Consider the following 18,526-nt stretch of genomic DNA (forward strand, 5'->3'; position numbering starts at 1 on the left):
GTTCACACAGTTTCTTCTATGTAATTTGGGATTATTATTGACATTTAAGGCGCTCTTGCTCATCAGATTTTGTTGTAGTGATTTATCTACTTTTGGATGGATACGATGCACAAAAAAAAGGAATGCTCCATTATACTCAATAAACACAAGTAAAGAAATAAAATGTAAACAGTGAAAAGCTCATGAGCAGCACATCTCCATGATCGCAGCATGTCACTGGCTCATCTGTACAACACGTCTCATCATGACTGATCTTAATGTTTACAGCAGTTTGTGAAATGAATCATTTGAAAGATGTATGAAGTGAGAGGCAGTCACCTCGTCTCAGCTCCGGGGAGCACTGTGGCTCTTCTCTGGTGTGTGTGTGTCCTTACACACTCTTACACAGCAGTATCACTCTGAAGTCGAGAGCCTCTCCACTCTCATTGGAGAGTCTCTACTTATTTGTTTTTCAGCTCTTCATCGCTCTCTGTCCTCCTTTCCTTCATCACTTAATCTGTCCATCATACTCTCTGTCCCAGACCTCCGCTGTCATTCTCTCTCCATCTCTCCTTGATTAGCTCAGACTCTCCATCCCTTGCTGTCTCTTCTTCCCCTTATCCCTCCATCTTCATCTACTTCTCTGCATCTGTTTCTTTCCTCTTCTACTCCACCTAAGTCTCCACCTAAGTCTCCATCTCTCAGAGCTCTGTTTTTTCTCGTGTTTGTATCTTTCTGAGATACCGTAGCCGGTTTATCCTTTCAGTTCTGTGATGCGTGAAGAGTTCCCCATGATTCATGAGATCCTCAGGGTCTATGGGTGACCTTGATTAGACTTAGAGGGCCCATGGGGTCCACACATGTACATTCACACAAATGCTCTCACAGGGAATCCTGGCGGCTTTAGCTGGAGGCAGACGCCTTCAGGGGATAGAGCTCAGAGAAATCCCCTGACGAGCGCTCACTTAACCTGCTGCATGGCTAATTGCGGTGTAGCTGTCAGCAGATGCCTCTGCTGAGTTCAGTTCAATCACGGCTCTCCTCTCAGCTCTGAGAGGACTGGGAGTCACATGCTTCCAACATGGCAGCAGCCTTTTCTCCAGATGGTTAGTGCGGAGGAGGCCGGAGTGTTATGCATGTTAAGTATTGATGTATGTAAATGTTCGCTGTTGCACAGTGCATGTAATGCATCACAATTAGGTGGAAAAATAAGCCCTACAGATTTGCATTTTCATTTCCAGTTGATCATAACACTGTAGAAATGGAGGCTCTGGTGCTCTATGGGTTAAGGTGCAGACCATTAAAAACAATATGCCAGGTTCACATCCACCTGGGGACATTTGTTGAATGTCAGTATCTCTTCCCTTGTTTGCTGTCATCTGTCTTCTGTCAGATACCCAAAAAAGACATAACAGACTTACTAACTTACTAGCATGCATATGTACAAAAAAATACTGTATATCTATAATATTTGGCTCTCTGGAAGAGGCGTGTGCACAGTACAGTGAACTGTGTAAAAGAGAAAAAATGAACCAATCATTTGTGGAATAAAAATGATTGATATTTAAAAATGATAAAAGCTCAACTCTTATTACAAATTATTTTTATTTTTATGGGAATTCATTCAATTTCAGTATGTACAGTACACTCCTGTACCACCAGCAGGTTGACATTTTTGTTTCCTGATCTTGTGGATCAGGATTCATTGTAATAACTTTGGGAAACTCATGATTTTTTTATCTAGCGCCATCGTCAGGTCATCAGGTTTATGACCAAATAGCTGCAAAACAATGACATTTAAATCAGCCCCGGCTTTGTGCTCTGTGCTACTGATCAGAGGACAGATGCTGTATAGGAATAGTGCACATAGGAAACATGCTTGATCCAAAGGTAGTTAGCATACATCAAGGCTTTTGTGAATAAACATTACTTAGTCCCAGACGCACTAACTAGCCGTCCCTTGTATAGTTTAGCAAAGCTGGATATGCTGCCCACCTAGCTGGCTAACGATGCTAACACTGGCCCTTCACTTTAATCCTGAGTAATAGTCCATGCACCACCACAATCAAATGGCTGTGAGATTCATCGTAGAAGGATTTTTGTGTGCCATTCTTTCAAAAAGATCAAGATCAGTTTTCCTTGTGGCAGTTTTAGTCTGATTTTGAAATATTCTGATTGTTAAATAAAAGAAAACCCTTTAGAAAACGCAGACAGTGAACTGAAGACGTGCCAGCAGGAGGCAAACACACCTTGAGATAAAGAGACAACAACCAGATGTTGTCTTGTATTATTGGACGTTTTGTCAAAAAAGAAGAGATGAAGAGGAGGAACATTTCTTCATCCTTTCTCACTTGTGCCTCCTTCCCTCCCATCCTCTAACTGTCCTTTGCCTCCCTATCTCTCTGCCTCCGTCTATTAATTCTGTTCATCTCCTCCCCCCTCAGTTTCTCTTACAGCGGTGGAGTCATCTGCAGAGGCCAGCAGCAGGATTAGCACTGATTTCCATTCAGACGGGCTTCCAAAGCCTGTCGAGGGGAGAGGGGTGAAAGTGGGAGGCATTAATAACACCCACTGCAGACCTATAAGCACCCAGTCGGCCCTGAAACAGCACAGCACAACACACCAAAGTGGGACGAGTCCAGCTCCGCTCTATCAGCTGTGCGTTAGCAGCCACAGAAGACAGCAGATTATGACAGTGTCCTTTAAGCCTGTGTGAACAGTGCTGTTGGCTCCTGACCTTGCCTTTGTGTCCCGTGGTGATATGAGCGTCAGCGGCGTTGCTGCTTCAGCCCTGAGACAGCAGAACAAAGATCATCAGTCAGATCAGAGGAAATGTTTCACTGGAGGCAGAAACACACTTTACAGCTGACTGTCGCCGTTCAAAGAGCGTGATACTGTCACTCCACAATACACCCCCCCCAACCCCCCCCACACACACACGCTCTGTCAGCTGTCCTTAAATCCACTCATCAAACACCAGACACTCACACATGACCTGCATGACTGTGTTGATTCCCTAACACCCTGTCCTTGGCGTTTCTACGCTGCGCTGAAGTCAACCACAGCGCTCACCTGAACCTAATGCTTATTTCTGCACACCTGATCAACACTAAATCTCCACAATTACACCCCTTCAGTCATGAAGTGCTCAACAGTGTACTGCTGCCAGTTCAAAACAGACCTGTGGTTATTCAGCAGAAGGAGGGATTCATTAGGATGTAGGATGTACAGGTCTGATCCATCATGTTCTTGCTGTCTATAATGATGACATGATATGCACCAGCTTCATTGCAGCAGAGTTAAATTTCACACCTGATTTTGATTTAGTTTTCTACTTAGTGTCAGTTGAACTGAAGTCATTTGATTTCTGTTAGTTTTAGTGTAATTTTAGGGTCTTGCTTCGAAGCATTTTGAGGCTACAGTCACCAGCGTTGTTGTGTACAGTTACCATGGCTACAGGCGTTGTCGTCGCGCATTATCCCAAGGTTAATGGAAAAGGCTGTGTTTACACGCTGTCGATGTCACTCTGCTCTGCAGTGATATAACTGACTGCCTTTCCTCAGTAAATAGAAAAGACTGAGAGCAGCACCTCTCTCTTCATCCACCGTCACTACGGCTACCTGCGCAGAGCAGAGCAGAGCACCAATCAGAAGCTGGTTCACCCACTTGCTCTCTAAAATACTGACACCGCTTGGGTTTAGTTTGGAACGAGAAGCTAAAATGTTGGATAACTGTGATATTTCTGGAACTTACTTCTTCCGACAGCTCATTCTTTCCAGCAGCAACAGAGAAGTAAGCTGAAAGCAAGGCTGACATTACAAACATCACATGATGATGTTACACCAGCTTACTTTCTTCTTTTTCTTCCAAGAACCGGGAAGGTCAGATAACATCACTGATGGAGACAGAATGTTCCTGAGAGCAAGATGGTTTTTATTAATGGGAGAGCAACAGGTCAACAAGAAGAATAGCAACCGTGTGTGATTCCTTTAGATGCACGCAGGTCGTTGAATATGACTTCATAAGAACAGGAATTAGTCCATTTGACCACTGAGGCACGTGTCTGTGGTGATGGATGCCATGTTTTAAGGTGACACGCAACTCAAAATGTTTTTAGCGTCCAAAACTTACTCCCTGAAGAGATCCAGGTGTTTCAGTCTGATAAAGTTTTTCCTTTACCTCCTTTATAATCTTTTAGGAAGCTGGTTGAACATAACATCAAAAATGGCTTCTTCTGTTTTTGCCACATCCATTCATTGCGAATATAAGTCAGAAATCAACATTTTTCCCAGATGTCTCCATCCTGGCCCGCTCCCTGTGCTCTCTATGTAATGCTGATAGAGGTGTTTCAGAACATTTTGACTTAAAAGCCAAATTCCAGCCAAGGTCAGTAATTGGTTGAATAGCTGTGTCCTGTTTAATAATCTATGTACAGCAGGCCTGGCAGAGACAAGGGTACAGTTACACTCTGTGTCACTGTATTAGGTGAAGCATCCCTGGGTGCTAAAGGCACAACGTTTGCCAGTGTCTCCTTTTCTAATGTGTGAAATGTTGAGTTACATTATCATGTCATTTCTTATAGCGTTCTGAGTTTGAAATTAGTGTGTCTAAACTGGCAAAATTCCTATATTAGCCCAATGCACCAAAAACCAGTTAACACTACTTAGATTCATCTTTTTGTCTAGATGAAATACAGTGTTATTAAAGCTTGTAGTAACTGCAGTGTGTTTGAATATGGAACAAAAATGAAAGATATATTTCATATGTGACGTGTGCTGTTATCCTGTGTGTTATGTTGACTGTCTCTGAGCCGGTGAGTAAATATTTCAAGTTAAATATTCTACTTGGCTACATTATAACAGTCCATCGGACGTGTTAGGTTCTGTTAAAAAGGGTTTAAGAGGTTTTATTTCATGAGATGTTTGAGTTGCAGTTAAATATTTTTGGAATATTGTGAGGCTGTTGTAAGGATGGCCTTATTTTGTTTTTGTTTTTTAGCTCTTACAGTATGTTTTGGAGCAACAGGATCATAATTAACGCATTTGTGCACCATCACTTTGAGAGACCATCATTCATCCGGGGATGCTGCATTAGGTACATCAGCTTCAACTAATGCAGTTTGTTGTCGTGTTGAATTGTATTATGTTATGCTGACTGCCTTGTAACTGACTGTCAGCAAGCAAAAGTACTGGAAAAGAGGTTGCTTGTAACCCAGAAAGCCCAAACCATCACTTTTTTGAAGGATGTCTACTAGAATACACACACACACACACGTGAGCTGGGTGAGATGGTTTGATAGAGATGGATTGATTCCAGGATGCTAGAGCAATGTTGAGATGTTTTCACTGCGTCCCTGCACCAGTTGTTATCAATGTAAAAACACATACCTCCTCCCTTTGATTTCCCACATGCCGCAGTGTCCCGGTCAGCTCTGATAAGTTGGTATCCAAGTAAATCCACATGGTGTCGGCGATGTCACCTGCCAGCTGCGTTTCCCAGGAAAGTGAAAGTATTTACTGGTCTGTAAAAGAAGACTGACTTCATCCGTTTCATTGCAGAAAGTGTGCATGTTTGACCTGCAGGTGGCCAGCAGTAGTGTGCTTCCTCCACTTGAGGAAGGCTTGACAACCCCTACCCCCAGTTTCCTATAGAGTATGCAGTCATGGATTTTCTCTGATGGACATCAGCGATGAAGCAGTTGGCTTTCTTTTCTTGACGTTTAGCAGCGCAGTCTGAATGTAGCTGGAGCACAATATGGAGAAAAAAAGATTTAAATGCATGAAAAACTGAGAGCACCTAAACCGCAGGGCTGCAGCAGTTTCCTGGAGACTTACTCTAACCATAAAAACTTGCCTGACCCTGACCCTTACCCTTACCCCATCTTTAACCACTGACCCGAAAAGCCCTCCCCAGTTCACTGTGTCCCCAGGCATGCTGGGCCATGGAAAGCATGTACGTGCTTTTTGTGAGTAGAACAGTTATGTGTGTCTGTGGCGTGTGTGTGCGTCTTTATGCATGTGAAAGTGAGTGGGCTTGTCTGGGCGTGCATGTGTGTGCGTGTGCGCACGGGCGTGTGCGTGTGTGTAGTATGGTAATGTGTGTCAGGGGGCACTTGGCTACGAGCTGATTGGGATGTTTTTCATAAGAGAATTAGTGTAGGATAATCTCATTTTCTGAAATGGTGATTCACACACTGTCTGTTTTCAGTGTTTCACACACACACACACACACACACACACACACACACACAGACACAGACACACAGCCATACAGTCTGTCCTGACCGTGTGGATGTGTTCCAGCTACACACACTGTCATTGTCATGTAGAAGATAAGCTGCATTTGTTGCAGAGAACAGTGCATCCTCTATGTGTTTGCTATGTCTGTTTGCCAAAGACACCTCAGGCTTGCTGTCTGTGGTCCACTCTGCTGTCAGTCTCCTCGCAGTATGTGCCACTGTTTCTTCACTCCCTACTCTCCTGCTGCCTTATCTCTGCTGCTGTGTAGTTCAGAAGTCGTTGAACAAAGCGTCCATTTTTCTGTCAAGGTTTCCACTTAAGACTTGAGAGATTTTTTCAAACTTCAGTGATCTAGGCCAACAAGCTACAATGGAGAACCTTATCCATCCAGATGGAAAAACACATTTTGCCATCGTAAAGCAAAAGGACTATTCCACCAAAAACACAAAATGCACAATACGAAGAAGGAAAAGCCTGAATAAATGAGTCCAGCAATATAATGAATGCTTCTTCCATGAAGGTGATGAGGGCTCTGTGAACGGTGAAACAAGGACAAAACAATGTGAATCATATGCTACGACCTTCGTAGTCACCGGACCTGAACTGAACACCGACACGACATTTTTGAGTGACTCGTTTGACGGCGCTCTGTACAGCTAATCAAAATACCAAATGAGGGAATATAACACAAACAATTATTTGGATTAGCAAATAGTGCCTTAATTATTTTTATATGTTATATGATATGTTAAATATTAAAATATCTATACATACTGGCAATATCCAAAAATAGTAATAGTTGAAATGAAAGATTCCTTGTCTTGTTTTTCCACACTTACAGCCTGATTGGACAATGATGGATATTTGTGTACCAGCTGGTGAAGCCCTGAGCCAATCAGCTTCCACTGTGCTGAGGGCTGAGATGTATCAGCATTTCTTTCAGCTCTATTCAAAATTAAAAAATCTTCCCATCTTTTGCTCTGACAGTTGCTATTTTTGATTGCCACGTACCTGTGTTACTATGACAACAGGCTACCGTGAGCTGTCCGGTCATTAGCTTCAGAGTGGCTGCATGTCTCAGAGGGCTTTAAATATGGTAATTCTGATGCTTATTCCTCATCTTTTCTGTTTTGATGTTTTTGGAATGCATGTGAAAGGACACTCATTAAAAAAATAGAAATGATAAAATATTGGAGCATCTTTGGCCCATCCTCAAGACACCCCAGGGTGTCACGGTACCCGCTTTAGAAAGAACTGTTCTAGGGGTATAAGATACCTACCATACACTGCAGTATGCCCCGTGTGAGTCCAGGTGGGGACGCTTTGTTGCTTATGATTCTCCATCTCATCTAAAGAAGAACACACGACTATGCAGCTCATATTCCTGTTGAATTTGAACATGTCTGACTGGTAACTTCTTCATTCCACTCATTTGGTATCGGTTTGGCAGAACTTTTTGATACCACTTGTTCAGTGTTGGTAGTGTCAGACAACCACTTCCACCACAGCTCCTACCTTGGAACACTAAATGAATGAACTGACTACTCAGCCTCTACCCAGCTAGATACATAGCCTGATAACAAACCTTAACCAAGCCTGGGAGTTATTATTACCACCAACATTTCATTAGGAAATATCACTGAGATCAAGATCTCTTTTGCGGGAGAGACCTGAGAACAGCAGCAGGGGTAGACAGGAGTCAAACATGATAGATAGATAGATATACTTTATTTATCCCAAGCTGGGAAATTGCATACATACATTGAATACATACAAACAGCATCAGAAACAACAGTAACTGATGGCTGCACACAGCGTTTGTCTGGCACAGCTCTGACAGGGCGTACAGTGGGGGAGACCGGGGGGTGTCTGAGCTGGTTAATGTCTACATGCATATTTAGGGATGGATCGTGATCGGAGTGGATGCTATGAAAGATTATAAAAAGGGGGAGAAAGAGGTCTGGAAGGCATAAGTAGCAGCTCTTCTCTCTTGAAATTAGCCTTTGTGTGCTTCCACATTATGTGCTTACGTGCTGTCAGCTTTGTTGCTGAGTTTGTTCTGACTTTTTCTGCTCTTTGCATCCATGTGCATTAGAGAGTTTTGACTTCAGTAAGACATCCTCAGTCTCACATGTTGTAGTTTTTGCTTTTGTCAATCAGTTTGTCACGTGACAGACAAGCAACGAAAAGACATTTGTTAAATAATGATAGCACAGACTCCCCTCATCTCATCGTTCCTGTCATCCGTCCATATATGAGAACACTGGAAGACTGGTGACAGTGACTGACTTGCAACTATAACAACAATTCCTCAATACTTAAATACGTTTCTTTTCTAGATAATAGCATTTTTACTCTTAACAGGGCTGCTTCTTCTTTTAACATGTATTAGCACCTGGCTGACATTTTTCCTATCTTGTTTTATTCAGTCCTGCCCAGGTGAAAGAAATCGACCTGGGTTCACTCAACAGCAGGCAAAAACATGCTTCAGCTTCCGTGTCCTTGCGTCCTGCAGGATTCAGCCAAGCGAGTTCACCTTTGGTGAACTTTGTCATGCAAATTCAGTGTCTGACTGCAAACTGTCGTGACACTGCTGACCTTTAAGGGACAGTGCTGACCTTTGAGGGAATGAAGAGGAGCAGACAAGGCTCTGCTGCTCCATGAATCCAAAAACACAGAAGCCAGCCTGCAAGGAGCCTTAGAAAACACAGAATCCAGTTTGTGCTCCTCCAAACTGACGATGGTGGTCCGTCTGAATGGGTCAAGCTACGTTAGCTCGTCCTCCTCCTGATTGAATATAGCTCACTTACGATTAGTTTTTAAAAAATCGTATGTCGTTGTTTCTTCAATATTTCTCTTTTTCCCATGAGCCCTTGCCCATTGCAGGGTAAACATCGCGGCTCGACAGACCGGGTGTGAGCTCAGATGTGTCTGTAGTGACGGCAGCACGGCGAGGACTGAACACTGTACATGTTGAGAGAGCTGTGGTTTTTTTCTGTGCCTGTTTAAACTTTGACTGAATTTGTTAAAGTCACAAAGGTTTCGATTACTTCTAACGACTTCTGTAGCAGATCTAGATACGGACAGGAAACTCCAGGAACACGCTTGACATTTAAACATCACTTGACAAACTGTGAAGTCGTTAGAAGAGAGTCTCTGCTAACAGTCACAACCATTGAGATACGGTCTCACATTAATGTTAAAGCTCCCAGTAACAATTATTTGACAAGGATGTGCAAATTAATTTCATTGTGCCGCTTTCTATGTGATAAGACACTTCTGGCCTCACATCGTTCCTGTTTCTCTGTTTAATATTGCCCACAGCACAAATCAGCCAGCAGTCTTCTCCCAGCTTCCACACACCTTCACTTCTGCCTCCTCTTCCCACTCTCCTGTCTCAAACCTTCTTCACCGCTCTGTTTTTCTCTCCCTGGACTGAGCGCTCCTCTAATCTTTGCTCTTATTTTTTCAGCCTTATCACCGTTTCCAAGTCATGCGAGTCTAAGCTTTCCTTGATATTTTCTCTCTGCCTCCCCTTCCCTTTTTTGTGTTGTTCTTCCTTCGAGGCGCACTATTTCAGTGTGCTGCACTTGCATTGAAACTGTGCAGTAGTGTGGAAGGAATAAAAAAAAGCTGTGTGTGTGTGTGTGTGAGACAGAGGGAGAGATCCAGGTCAGAGGATGTGAGGAAAGTGGTTGAGGTGTTATGTTTTTATTGGAAGCCACAGCAGCTACCCAGGGTGAAAACATGAGCACCCATGGGACCAGAAGTGATTTGGGTGAAAGGCAGCGTCAGGGGGCATCACGTTATGTCACACAGGTTTGAAGACGCATGTCCTGACTCATGACGTGCTCATGGATCATGCATTATAACTTTGCTTTTTTTGTCCCCTCTGGTTTCCCCACTCTTACATCCCCCCTCCTCCACCTCTGCTCCTCCAGCATGGGTTACTGCATCCTGGTGGCTCACGGCCTGGGTCGGCTGTGCTCGCTGGTGGGCCGTTGGGGCACCACAGTCCTCAGCGTCTCCATGCTGCTGCTGCTCCTGCTCTTCTCCTGGAAGACTGTCCAGCAGAACCACGTCTGGCTCTCGAGGGAGGCCCTCTTCAGGTAAGCAGGCTCAGAGAGCATATGCACAGGGCCACACACACACTCAGTTTGAGGAAGCATTCAGTATTAAGGGACTGAAGGGACCAAGACAGCCTGGCTTTTGGCTAAGCCCTTTGAAATATTCATAACAAACACTTTAACCCGAAGCCAAGACTCAGCGGCCTTTTGACCCCCTGGCCCTGGAGGTATAGATACTGCGTGAGGTGAAAGCTAAAAACTGTCCCACAGTGCTGTTACAGGTCAAAAACACCAGAGGAACCTTTAAAGTTCTCAGCTGTATGAGTCCTAAGTCATGCAGACGTGATATTAAGATTCAGTGTGACTTCCACTTTACAAAGATCTTATCATTTCCATGTTCAGTGCAAATACAGCTGGAGAGTTGAGCTCATGAGTGTAATATTCTGTGAAACATGCTCAGTATAAACTGCAGTGTGGAAGCTGCCTGTCTCTGTAATGGTTGTTTCTGTTTGTGATAATAACTCAGACTGATGTAATGATTTGTTGGTACATGCAGCAGCACAAATGTACCAAATGTGTCTGTGTCCAAACACAACTTCTGTGTAGCCTGCCTGCTGTGTATTGATTCATGTATCTGTCCATCTGACGGCCTCAGACCTGCAAATGTTGGAAGACTTATTTTATGTGTGTGTCATCAGTACAGTATGTATGTATTGGTGGAGGTCCCTTATTACTCAAAAGTGTGTGTTTACGTGGTTTTACACACAGTTAGAAACACTGTCAGGACAGGATTACCATTACAGGGGGGTTGGAGAATGAGTGGTTACCGTGCTAATTTAACTCATCATTTTGGAGGGCATTGGGAAATGACAGAAAAGTCATAGTCTTTAATAGACATGGACAGTCAGAAGGACAAGGCCAAAAGTGTGGAAGGGGAGGCAGAGACACTGCACAAGGTGAATTCTCACTCCTCCTCAGAATGGGAACTCGAATCTGAACACACAGTCATGACACACATATCAATATCATTCAGTGAGACTTACTCTTCCAGAGGATACATTACCCATGACGTCCATCCAGAACGAAAGTCCACAAATCCACTTAGAAATCCTGGAAAACTGACGCTTCAGGCTGTTGTGCAATTACATTTTACATTATCTTTTAAATATTGTCCCTTATGGGCTTCCATACCTGAGAATCATCATGTTTTCAAATTAATCCAGTGATAGTTGTCTCAGCATCCATGGGGACAGTATATTGCAAGCAGGAGCTGCTAATAGCTGATTCAAAAGAGAATACAGCTCATGTGAAAAGCTTTTACAGAGTCTCTCCAGATGCCTGCAGTTGTTTCTGTCATGTTGGTGTCAACATTTTTCTGTCTCATCAGATTAGCAGAAACAGCTTTGACTTCCTCTGTTTTCACACAAAAGTCAGATTTGACGCTGAGCGGACTAAAACAACAAAGAAAGAAAAAGAAAAACAGTAAAAGGACACGCAGCTCATCCCGATCCACTTTAACATGCAAGGATGTCGCTCGGACGGGATGTAAATTACAGAACCAGTGAGTCCACTGAAAAACAGTCGGTCACTGCAGCAGTAATTATTACCGGGGTGAGGGTGAAGAATTACCCACAAAGGCGTGCCAGCCAGGATTAACATCACTGACCAGTGCAGGTGATAAAATCACTCCTCCCCCTCAGAGACATAAATCCAGTCCCAGTGGGGCTACAGATTTCCCTTGAAAGGCTTTTTGTGCTCACAGTGATTTCGCTCACACGTCTGCACATCCTCTCTCTCTGCAGACTCACTTCATGCCTCCTCCTCCTCTCTCTCCTCTTCCTCCTTGTTTCAGCTCTGGTATCCAGACTCTGCCTCACAATGCCAAAGTCCACTACAACTACGCCAACTTCCTGAAAGACAGCGGCCGGCACCGGGAGGCCATTCACCACTACACCACTGCCCTCAGGTCTGACTCCGAGCTAGAGCTCTCCGACTGCACTAATCCACACAGTACACGGCTGCAGATGCTTCCTGTTGCTAATGGAGCTGTTTCATTCGTGTGTCTGTTCACATTTCTAGACAAGCCAAAGTTTCGCTTCGGTGTTCAAAGCTTAAACCTGATAGCTCTCTCATGCTGTCACTGTGTTTGTGCACCTTTTGCAAAAATCCTGAGCTTCAATTCATGTCAAATCACTGTTTTCCCTCTCACTGAAAGGTGCTTTTACATCCCATGGAAAGTCTGCTGTGTTATTATTCACTATTTGCTGAAACAGTGTCTGTCAAACACTTATTGGCCTCAGGGAGTGGCTGACCTCCCACAGAATATGCACACCGTGCACACTGCCTGAACGACTCCTCCTGCAGCTCCTAACAGCGGAGGAGTCCTCTGCAGCTCTCCAAAATATCACCCAGACAGGACTCAGTTTTACCCCTTGGCTTCTTATCCCTGCTCTTTACAGGGTGAGCTGAACTGTGCTTTGCACTGGTGGGAAGACAACTCAAATCCAGATCTCAAGTAAAATAACAAGCTCTGGAGTCAAATATGTTAAGCACCTGAAGTTAAGATAGCTATTGTGAAGGGCTGCTTTGTTCACAACGTTACATCATTGTTGCATTAGGCTGTCATATCAAATGCTGGTCACCACACATTTGCATAAAAAGTCCTTACTGTATGTCTACATAAATTGGCTCAACATTTGCATAAAACCCCCAATGTCAAAACACATTTACTGAAAACTTTCTTTGTCTCCATACATTTGCATAAAATGTCTTTTGTTGCAGTACAGCTGCACATACTGTATGCTGTGACGTGTAACTGTGTGATGACACTGAATATCTATGCATTTATATTTTAATGACACGTGAAGTGTTGTGCAGAAATATTGTGGCACAGGGAGTTTAATCCAGATATATTGTGATCTGCAGCATCATCCAGACAGATTATACGGACAGATTAAAGCAAATGTGGTCTTCCAGTGTGTGCTGATACAGGATGTTGCATAAAATGTTTTCATGGAGGGACTGTAGATGCAAATTTAATATAATGACTTTTTTTTTTTGGAATACATTATCATATTGTGACATTTGGATGCAGAAGTAGCATGGATTTTAATGCAAATGAATTGCGACATTAGGACAACAAATTTGTCACATACAGCTTTTGCAGAAACTGGTTGATCTACTCTAACGTTCTAATTGAAATATTTACATCCGAGTTTCATAATTTATTTTCATGTTTCAAAATGCGTAATTACTGCCACAATGAAAGTTAAAAGGAAAACTTCACAGACAATTTTGTAAATTCTAAATGTAACACTGCTCTAATGAGTATGAAAATGAATGTGAAATTACCTTTTCATGGTCCTTTTCATCCTGGTTGAGTTTGACACATTTCTGAAAAGACGCCTGATAATCCTGCCATTTTTTCATTAGGAAAAGAAAGGAACTAATCAGTATGGAGGTGTTATGTTATACAAGTACACAGAAAATTATTCATCATAAGATTATTTATTATTGTTATTATTATTATTGGGGCAATAATTAAAGAAAATAACATTTTAAAATGCAACTTTTTTTCTTCACCACGAATATACAAAGGGACAATGACATTTCAATTTGATAAAACAATTTCATTTTAATAGTAGTTTTGATTGTACAGCAAAGGTTTGGTGTCTTCATCAAGTATTAATTAAAGTGAGAGCGGCTGGTCTGGTGGCTTCAGGTTTGCTACTGATTCATTGTGTTAAATATTTGAACTTTTACGTGTTTCTGAAAGACACAAGGAATGTATTCAGCAAGTAGTTAGAGAGTGCAAATAAAAAATGCAAGTTGAAGTTGCTCTAAGCTGCACTCCGTCCACTCTCCAACATGCAAACATGCACAATGTTGCCTAATGTTTTGTCAGTTAAAATAAGAGGGCATCACAGGAAACCGTCAGTGTGCTTTCTAAATGAGTGTGTGTGAGAGAGCTGCTGCAGCACACACCAAGGAGGAGCGCACCAGGCCAACCAATCAACATCAAGGGATCACTTAGTTATCAGCTGAAGACTGGGATCAGCTGATTAATTGATTCCAGCCAGGTGTGCTCGTCCTTGGTTGGAACAAAAACCTGCAGCCACATGGCCCTTTATGGAATGAGTTTGACATGCCTGCTTTAAACCATCAGGGTTCGAGCTGAGCTGCCACAGCTGGATGTGCTCATGTTACTGAGGGGTTTAGATGCGTTTCTCTGTATTTGTTTAACAAAATGGAAGAATTGGACACTTTTCTTCTTGTCCAACAACATCCAGGCGTCATTCCCTTCCAACATGAGGGAGGAAGGCTCATCACTTTGTAATTGCTGCCAAGATACCAGAAGACATTTCTTGTCACCCTGTTTTGTTTTTGCAAGTTATAGTCTCCAATTACCCAATAGCTCATCAGCTGTGCTTAATTGTCTTGCATTTAAATAACAGTTTAAGTAAATGATAGAAAATATCTCATGAGCAACATAATTCATGTCCAACGTCCCATGAAAATACTGATTATCCTCCATTGTTTGGTGCTGTTCCGCACTGGGATGTGGCTAATATCTGGTGGGACCCTCTTTGACATGAATGAGCATGAGCCTCATGGGCATCAGTTCCACTTTACAAAACCTTTACTAGTGCTGCTGAGGCTAATTTTATGTATATTTAAAAAAACAAATCCCATGTGCAGAGCCAAGCCAACACTGGATGTATCAGCTGTCAAGTATTGTGTGTATCTGCCTGAAGTATGTTGTTGTTGTCACGTTAGTGAGCCACACTGCAGCACTGGCTGACATGTTCCTTCATTACTATCAACACAAACACTGTAGTTTATTTTGAGTCAGCCCAACATTCACTGTCCGGCTGCCAGTATATCATCATATTATTCAACGTACAGTGTTCAGCAGTTTGAGAAAACAAAAACAACACCATGTATTTGTGATGGGTAGTTAAAGGTTCATGTCTTCAGAAGGAACCATTGGGTTCGGAGCTGAGAGCCACAGACCGAGTAGGGAAGGCAGATTGAGTGACAGATTATTGTTCCGATTAGAAGAGAGCTGAGAAGCTGCTGGAGCTTGAGGTTCAGCTCTGAGAGGATCTATGTAATGTTCACCATGAAGGCCAGATCACACAGAAACTTCAATCGTTGAGTTTTCCTTCATCTCAGTGAATACTTCTGGACCACCTGACACTTTAAAGCAGTTTTACTTTGTCTGCTGCTCGCAGCTCCACAGCAGAAACAAGGCTCTCCTTCTCAAATTCTCCTTCTGAATGAGGTTTCGGGTTCTCAGCTTTTAGCTCACTCACCACGAACCTTCTCTGAGAACACCGTCTCTGTCAGAACGTGGTCTTGTGAAAGCTGCTTGTTGGACATCCAAACTGTGCCGAAGAGTGTTAACTTTTGTCCAAGCACATTTGTCCTTGCAGCTCAAACAGTTTAGCATGTTTCAAGCTGTAAATATACTTGATACTTATACTCAGATCATGTAGAGTTGCGGTTCGCATACAGCCTGGAGGCTTTACGTTCCTCACCCCTGCTTTACAGGAAGAAAAGCTTGTATTAGTGTAGAGTAAAAATAGGTGAGATGCATTTTGTCATTGTCATGCATTTGGCCCATAATAATCATACTGTACTGTACTTACAGCAGAGCAAACTGAACTATAGAAGTGTGACAGCAATATTGTTGTTGTTACTAAACTATCAGATTCATGTGCTTTACACAATTCAAGATACATGGAGGAAAGCCCACAGACGCCTTTAAGCTCATGTCCTCATGCACGTAATGGCCTTGTTTCAGCTCAGAGCTTGTGCTTTGTTCAGGCTGCATTAATGTAGGAGAGTGTCCATTAGAGAGGCTTCCTGAGGAGCCACAGAGACCTGGTTCAGCCTGTCCTCACTCATGCTGTCACTCCCGTCCTTCACTCCCTTATTCAGATGAGCTCATCTGCAATGTGTCATCTGTAGTATGTAGAATTTGACTTATTTTGTCTCTTCTTGTAATAGATGCATGTAGCATCACCCTTCTCTTTATTCCCAGCCTCTAAGTTCTTCCTTTGCATCTCTCATTTCTGCACTTCCTCTGCTTCGTAGCTTCCTTCCTTCCTCTCCTCCTCTCCTCTCCCCTTCTCTCCAGTCTTCCTGCAGAGTTGTGTGCTGCCAGTATGTGTGAGCTCCACAGCACAACAGCTCTCTGCTAATCCAGCCTGCCAAACCCCGAGCACAGAGCCGCAGCAGCTTTCATCCAGCTCCAAACCACATCCCAGCTCATAATAACTCAAAACCCACCAGACCACTCACTCTCACTTTAATTATCCAACCTCCACCTCCTTTTCTGCTCCCTTTTTCCCCATAGGAAGGCAATGAGAAGGACAGAGATCCCTTTGAATCCCTCACATTGTTAATTCCCAGAGTTACTTCCCTTACATTCCCAAAGTTTTTGAGCTGCTGTCCTCTGGTCTTTCCTCCGGTTTTAACTGGTCTGTTTCAGACTTTATCCACCAAGTAGAGGGAGGGAGAAATATTTATTATGCTTTCATTTTTATTCCACTCAATTTAATGTGCGTGTGGCTCAGTCCACTGTTCAGCTGATTCCCTGTCTTCCTTATCTCCTCAGTTATGTATTTGAAGGATCAGGATGTCTTCGTTGATGCAATCCCTCGACTGATTTCCAGGTCATAGGCTGCAGTGAAGAAGAGCGAGGAGACAGAGAAGCATTATGAGCAAACTAGAAAGAAGCCAGTTCTTTAAACCTCGTTCAGAAAGGCAGAGTTTATATGATGTATCTGCTTCCTCGGGTTAGTATATCACCTTCAGCAGGGTGGATTTATTCAACTGATTTCAGTGACTTTTGGCCACGCTAGCAGGAAGGCTTGAAGGAAGTCTGTGGGTCGGTCCACCAGTTTGGTACAGAGTAAAATCTTTCAGCAATTATTTTGTCCAGATATTCAAAAGATGAAGAAGAAGATGAAGATTTATTTGTATACCACTTTTCAAACAGAGTTACAAAGTGTCTGCCTTATAGACCCCCCAAAAAACAAATCTGTGAGAAATCTTAACTCCCCTCAGTGATAAGACGTCATGTTCACTCCCTACAAATAGGAAGGAGGTAGGAGGAACATGGGAAGTCGTGGTCGGGCGTAGTTCTGAAGACAGATTTGAGATTACATGCTGTTTATATTCACATTAGTGACTGTATTATTGAACTTTGTGACACATGTGATGTTGTTATTGTTTCATTCACTGTTGTATAGGGAGGGGACTGCAGTGAGGTGTGCAGAGGACATGGCTTTGCTTGGTTTGTGTCACTGAAACAGAGACGATAACTGAATCTTTATTTTCAGCTCGCTTCACCTTCAATCTGATCTAAAAATCTGAAAGTCAATAGCATCAGGAACAACACAAGCAGACCGCGCTGACCAATCAAAGTTCCCGCATTTGACTGCCGTACCTGCGGTGTGTACGGTCAGCTACAGCATAGCCTTGCAGCCTGCACATGAGGCTGCCACAGTTACACCACAGCATTTACAAATCAAACTTAAGTTTTGGTTTGAATGCATTTCTAAAAGTTGTCTTCAGTGAAATGATCGGTGTTTGTAACGGTCAGCCTCCAGCAGCAGATCTGTGGGACGGGCAACCATCCACGTCCGTGTGGATCTTTCCTTGGCGGCTCAGCTCCATGGTTTGCTGATCGAGCAGCTGACAGTGTGATGTGAAGGCAGCGAACATCACACTGGGTTCATCGCTGGTTTCTCTCAGGTGTTTCCAGCCGCTCCGCTCTCTGCACATTGAAAACGCCAACCCATTAACGCGTGGAATAATGTTACCATAGAAACAGTAAAGAATGTTGCCATGGCGCCCGCTCACTTCTTGCCCCAGGCGTCTTGTCAGGCTCGTGTCACCATTATGGGCACTAACTATAAAAGTGTGTTTCGGTTCTGCAGAGGTCTTCTGTAGCGGTGATGGAGAGCAGCTGCTGGCTGCAGCTTCCACACACTCACTGCTGATTTATCTGCACCATTTGCTCTGCAGATAATCCTTATCACTGTGACAAGCCACCTAGTCCAATCAAGATCATGTTATGGTATGCTTGCCTCTGGAAGTGTGCAGCCATTAGTGGTTCCTAAGATGAACATGCGGTAGTGTGACGGCAGCGCTCAGTTCCACAGGCAGAAAGCTAGTGGACTGCCTGTTGCAACAGTCAAAAGTCAAAGATTTGCATTTGCATTTTTTAAC

General features: G+C 43.3%; 1 protein-coding gene across 1 annotated transcript in view; it reads left to right on the forward strand.

The window, feature by feature from the left end:
* The window catches only part of tmtc1 (transmembrane O-mannosyltransferase targeting cadherins 1), a 133,565-nt gene that overhangs the window by 94,639 nt on the left and 20,400 nt on the right, over nucleotides 1-18,526 (forward strand). The window contains exons 9-10 of the mRNA XM_041964362.1: nucleotides 10,160-10,327; nucleotides 12,138-12,251. Coding sequence (XP_041820296.1) covers nucleotides 10,160-10,327; nucleotides 12,138-12,251 — 282 coding nt within the window. The remainder of the gene's footprint in view (nucleotides 1-10,159; nucleotides 10,328-12,137; nucleotides 12,252-18,526) is intronic.

The sequence above is a fragment of the Chelmon rostratus genome, chromosome 22, assembly GCF_017976325.1.
Source record: "Chelmon rostratus isolate fCheRos1 chromosome 22, fCheRos1.pri, whole genome shotgun sequence".
In the NCBI taxonomy this organism is placed as follows: Eukaryota; Metazoa; Chordata; class Actinopteri; order Chaetodontiformes; family Chaetodontidae; genus Chelmon; species Chelmon rostratus.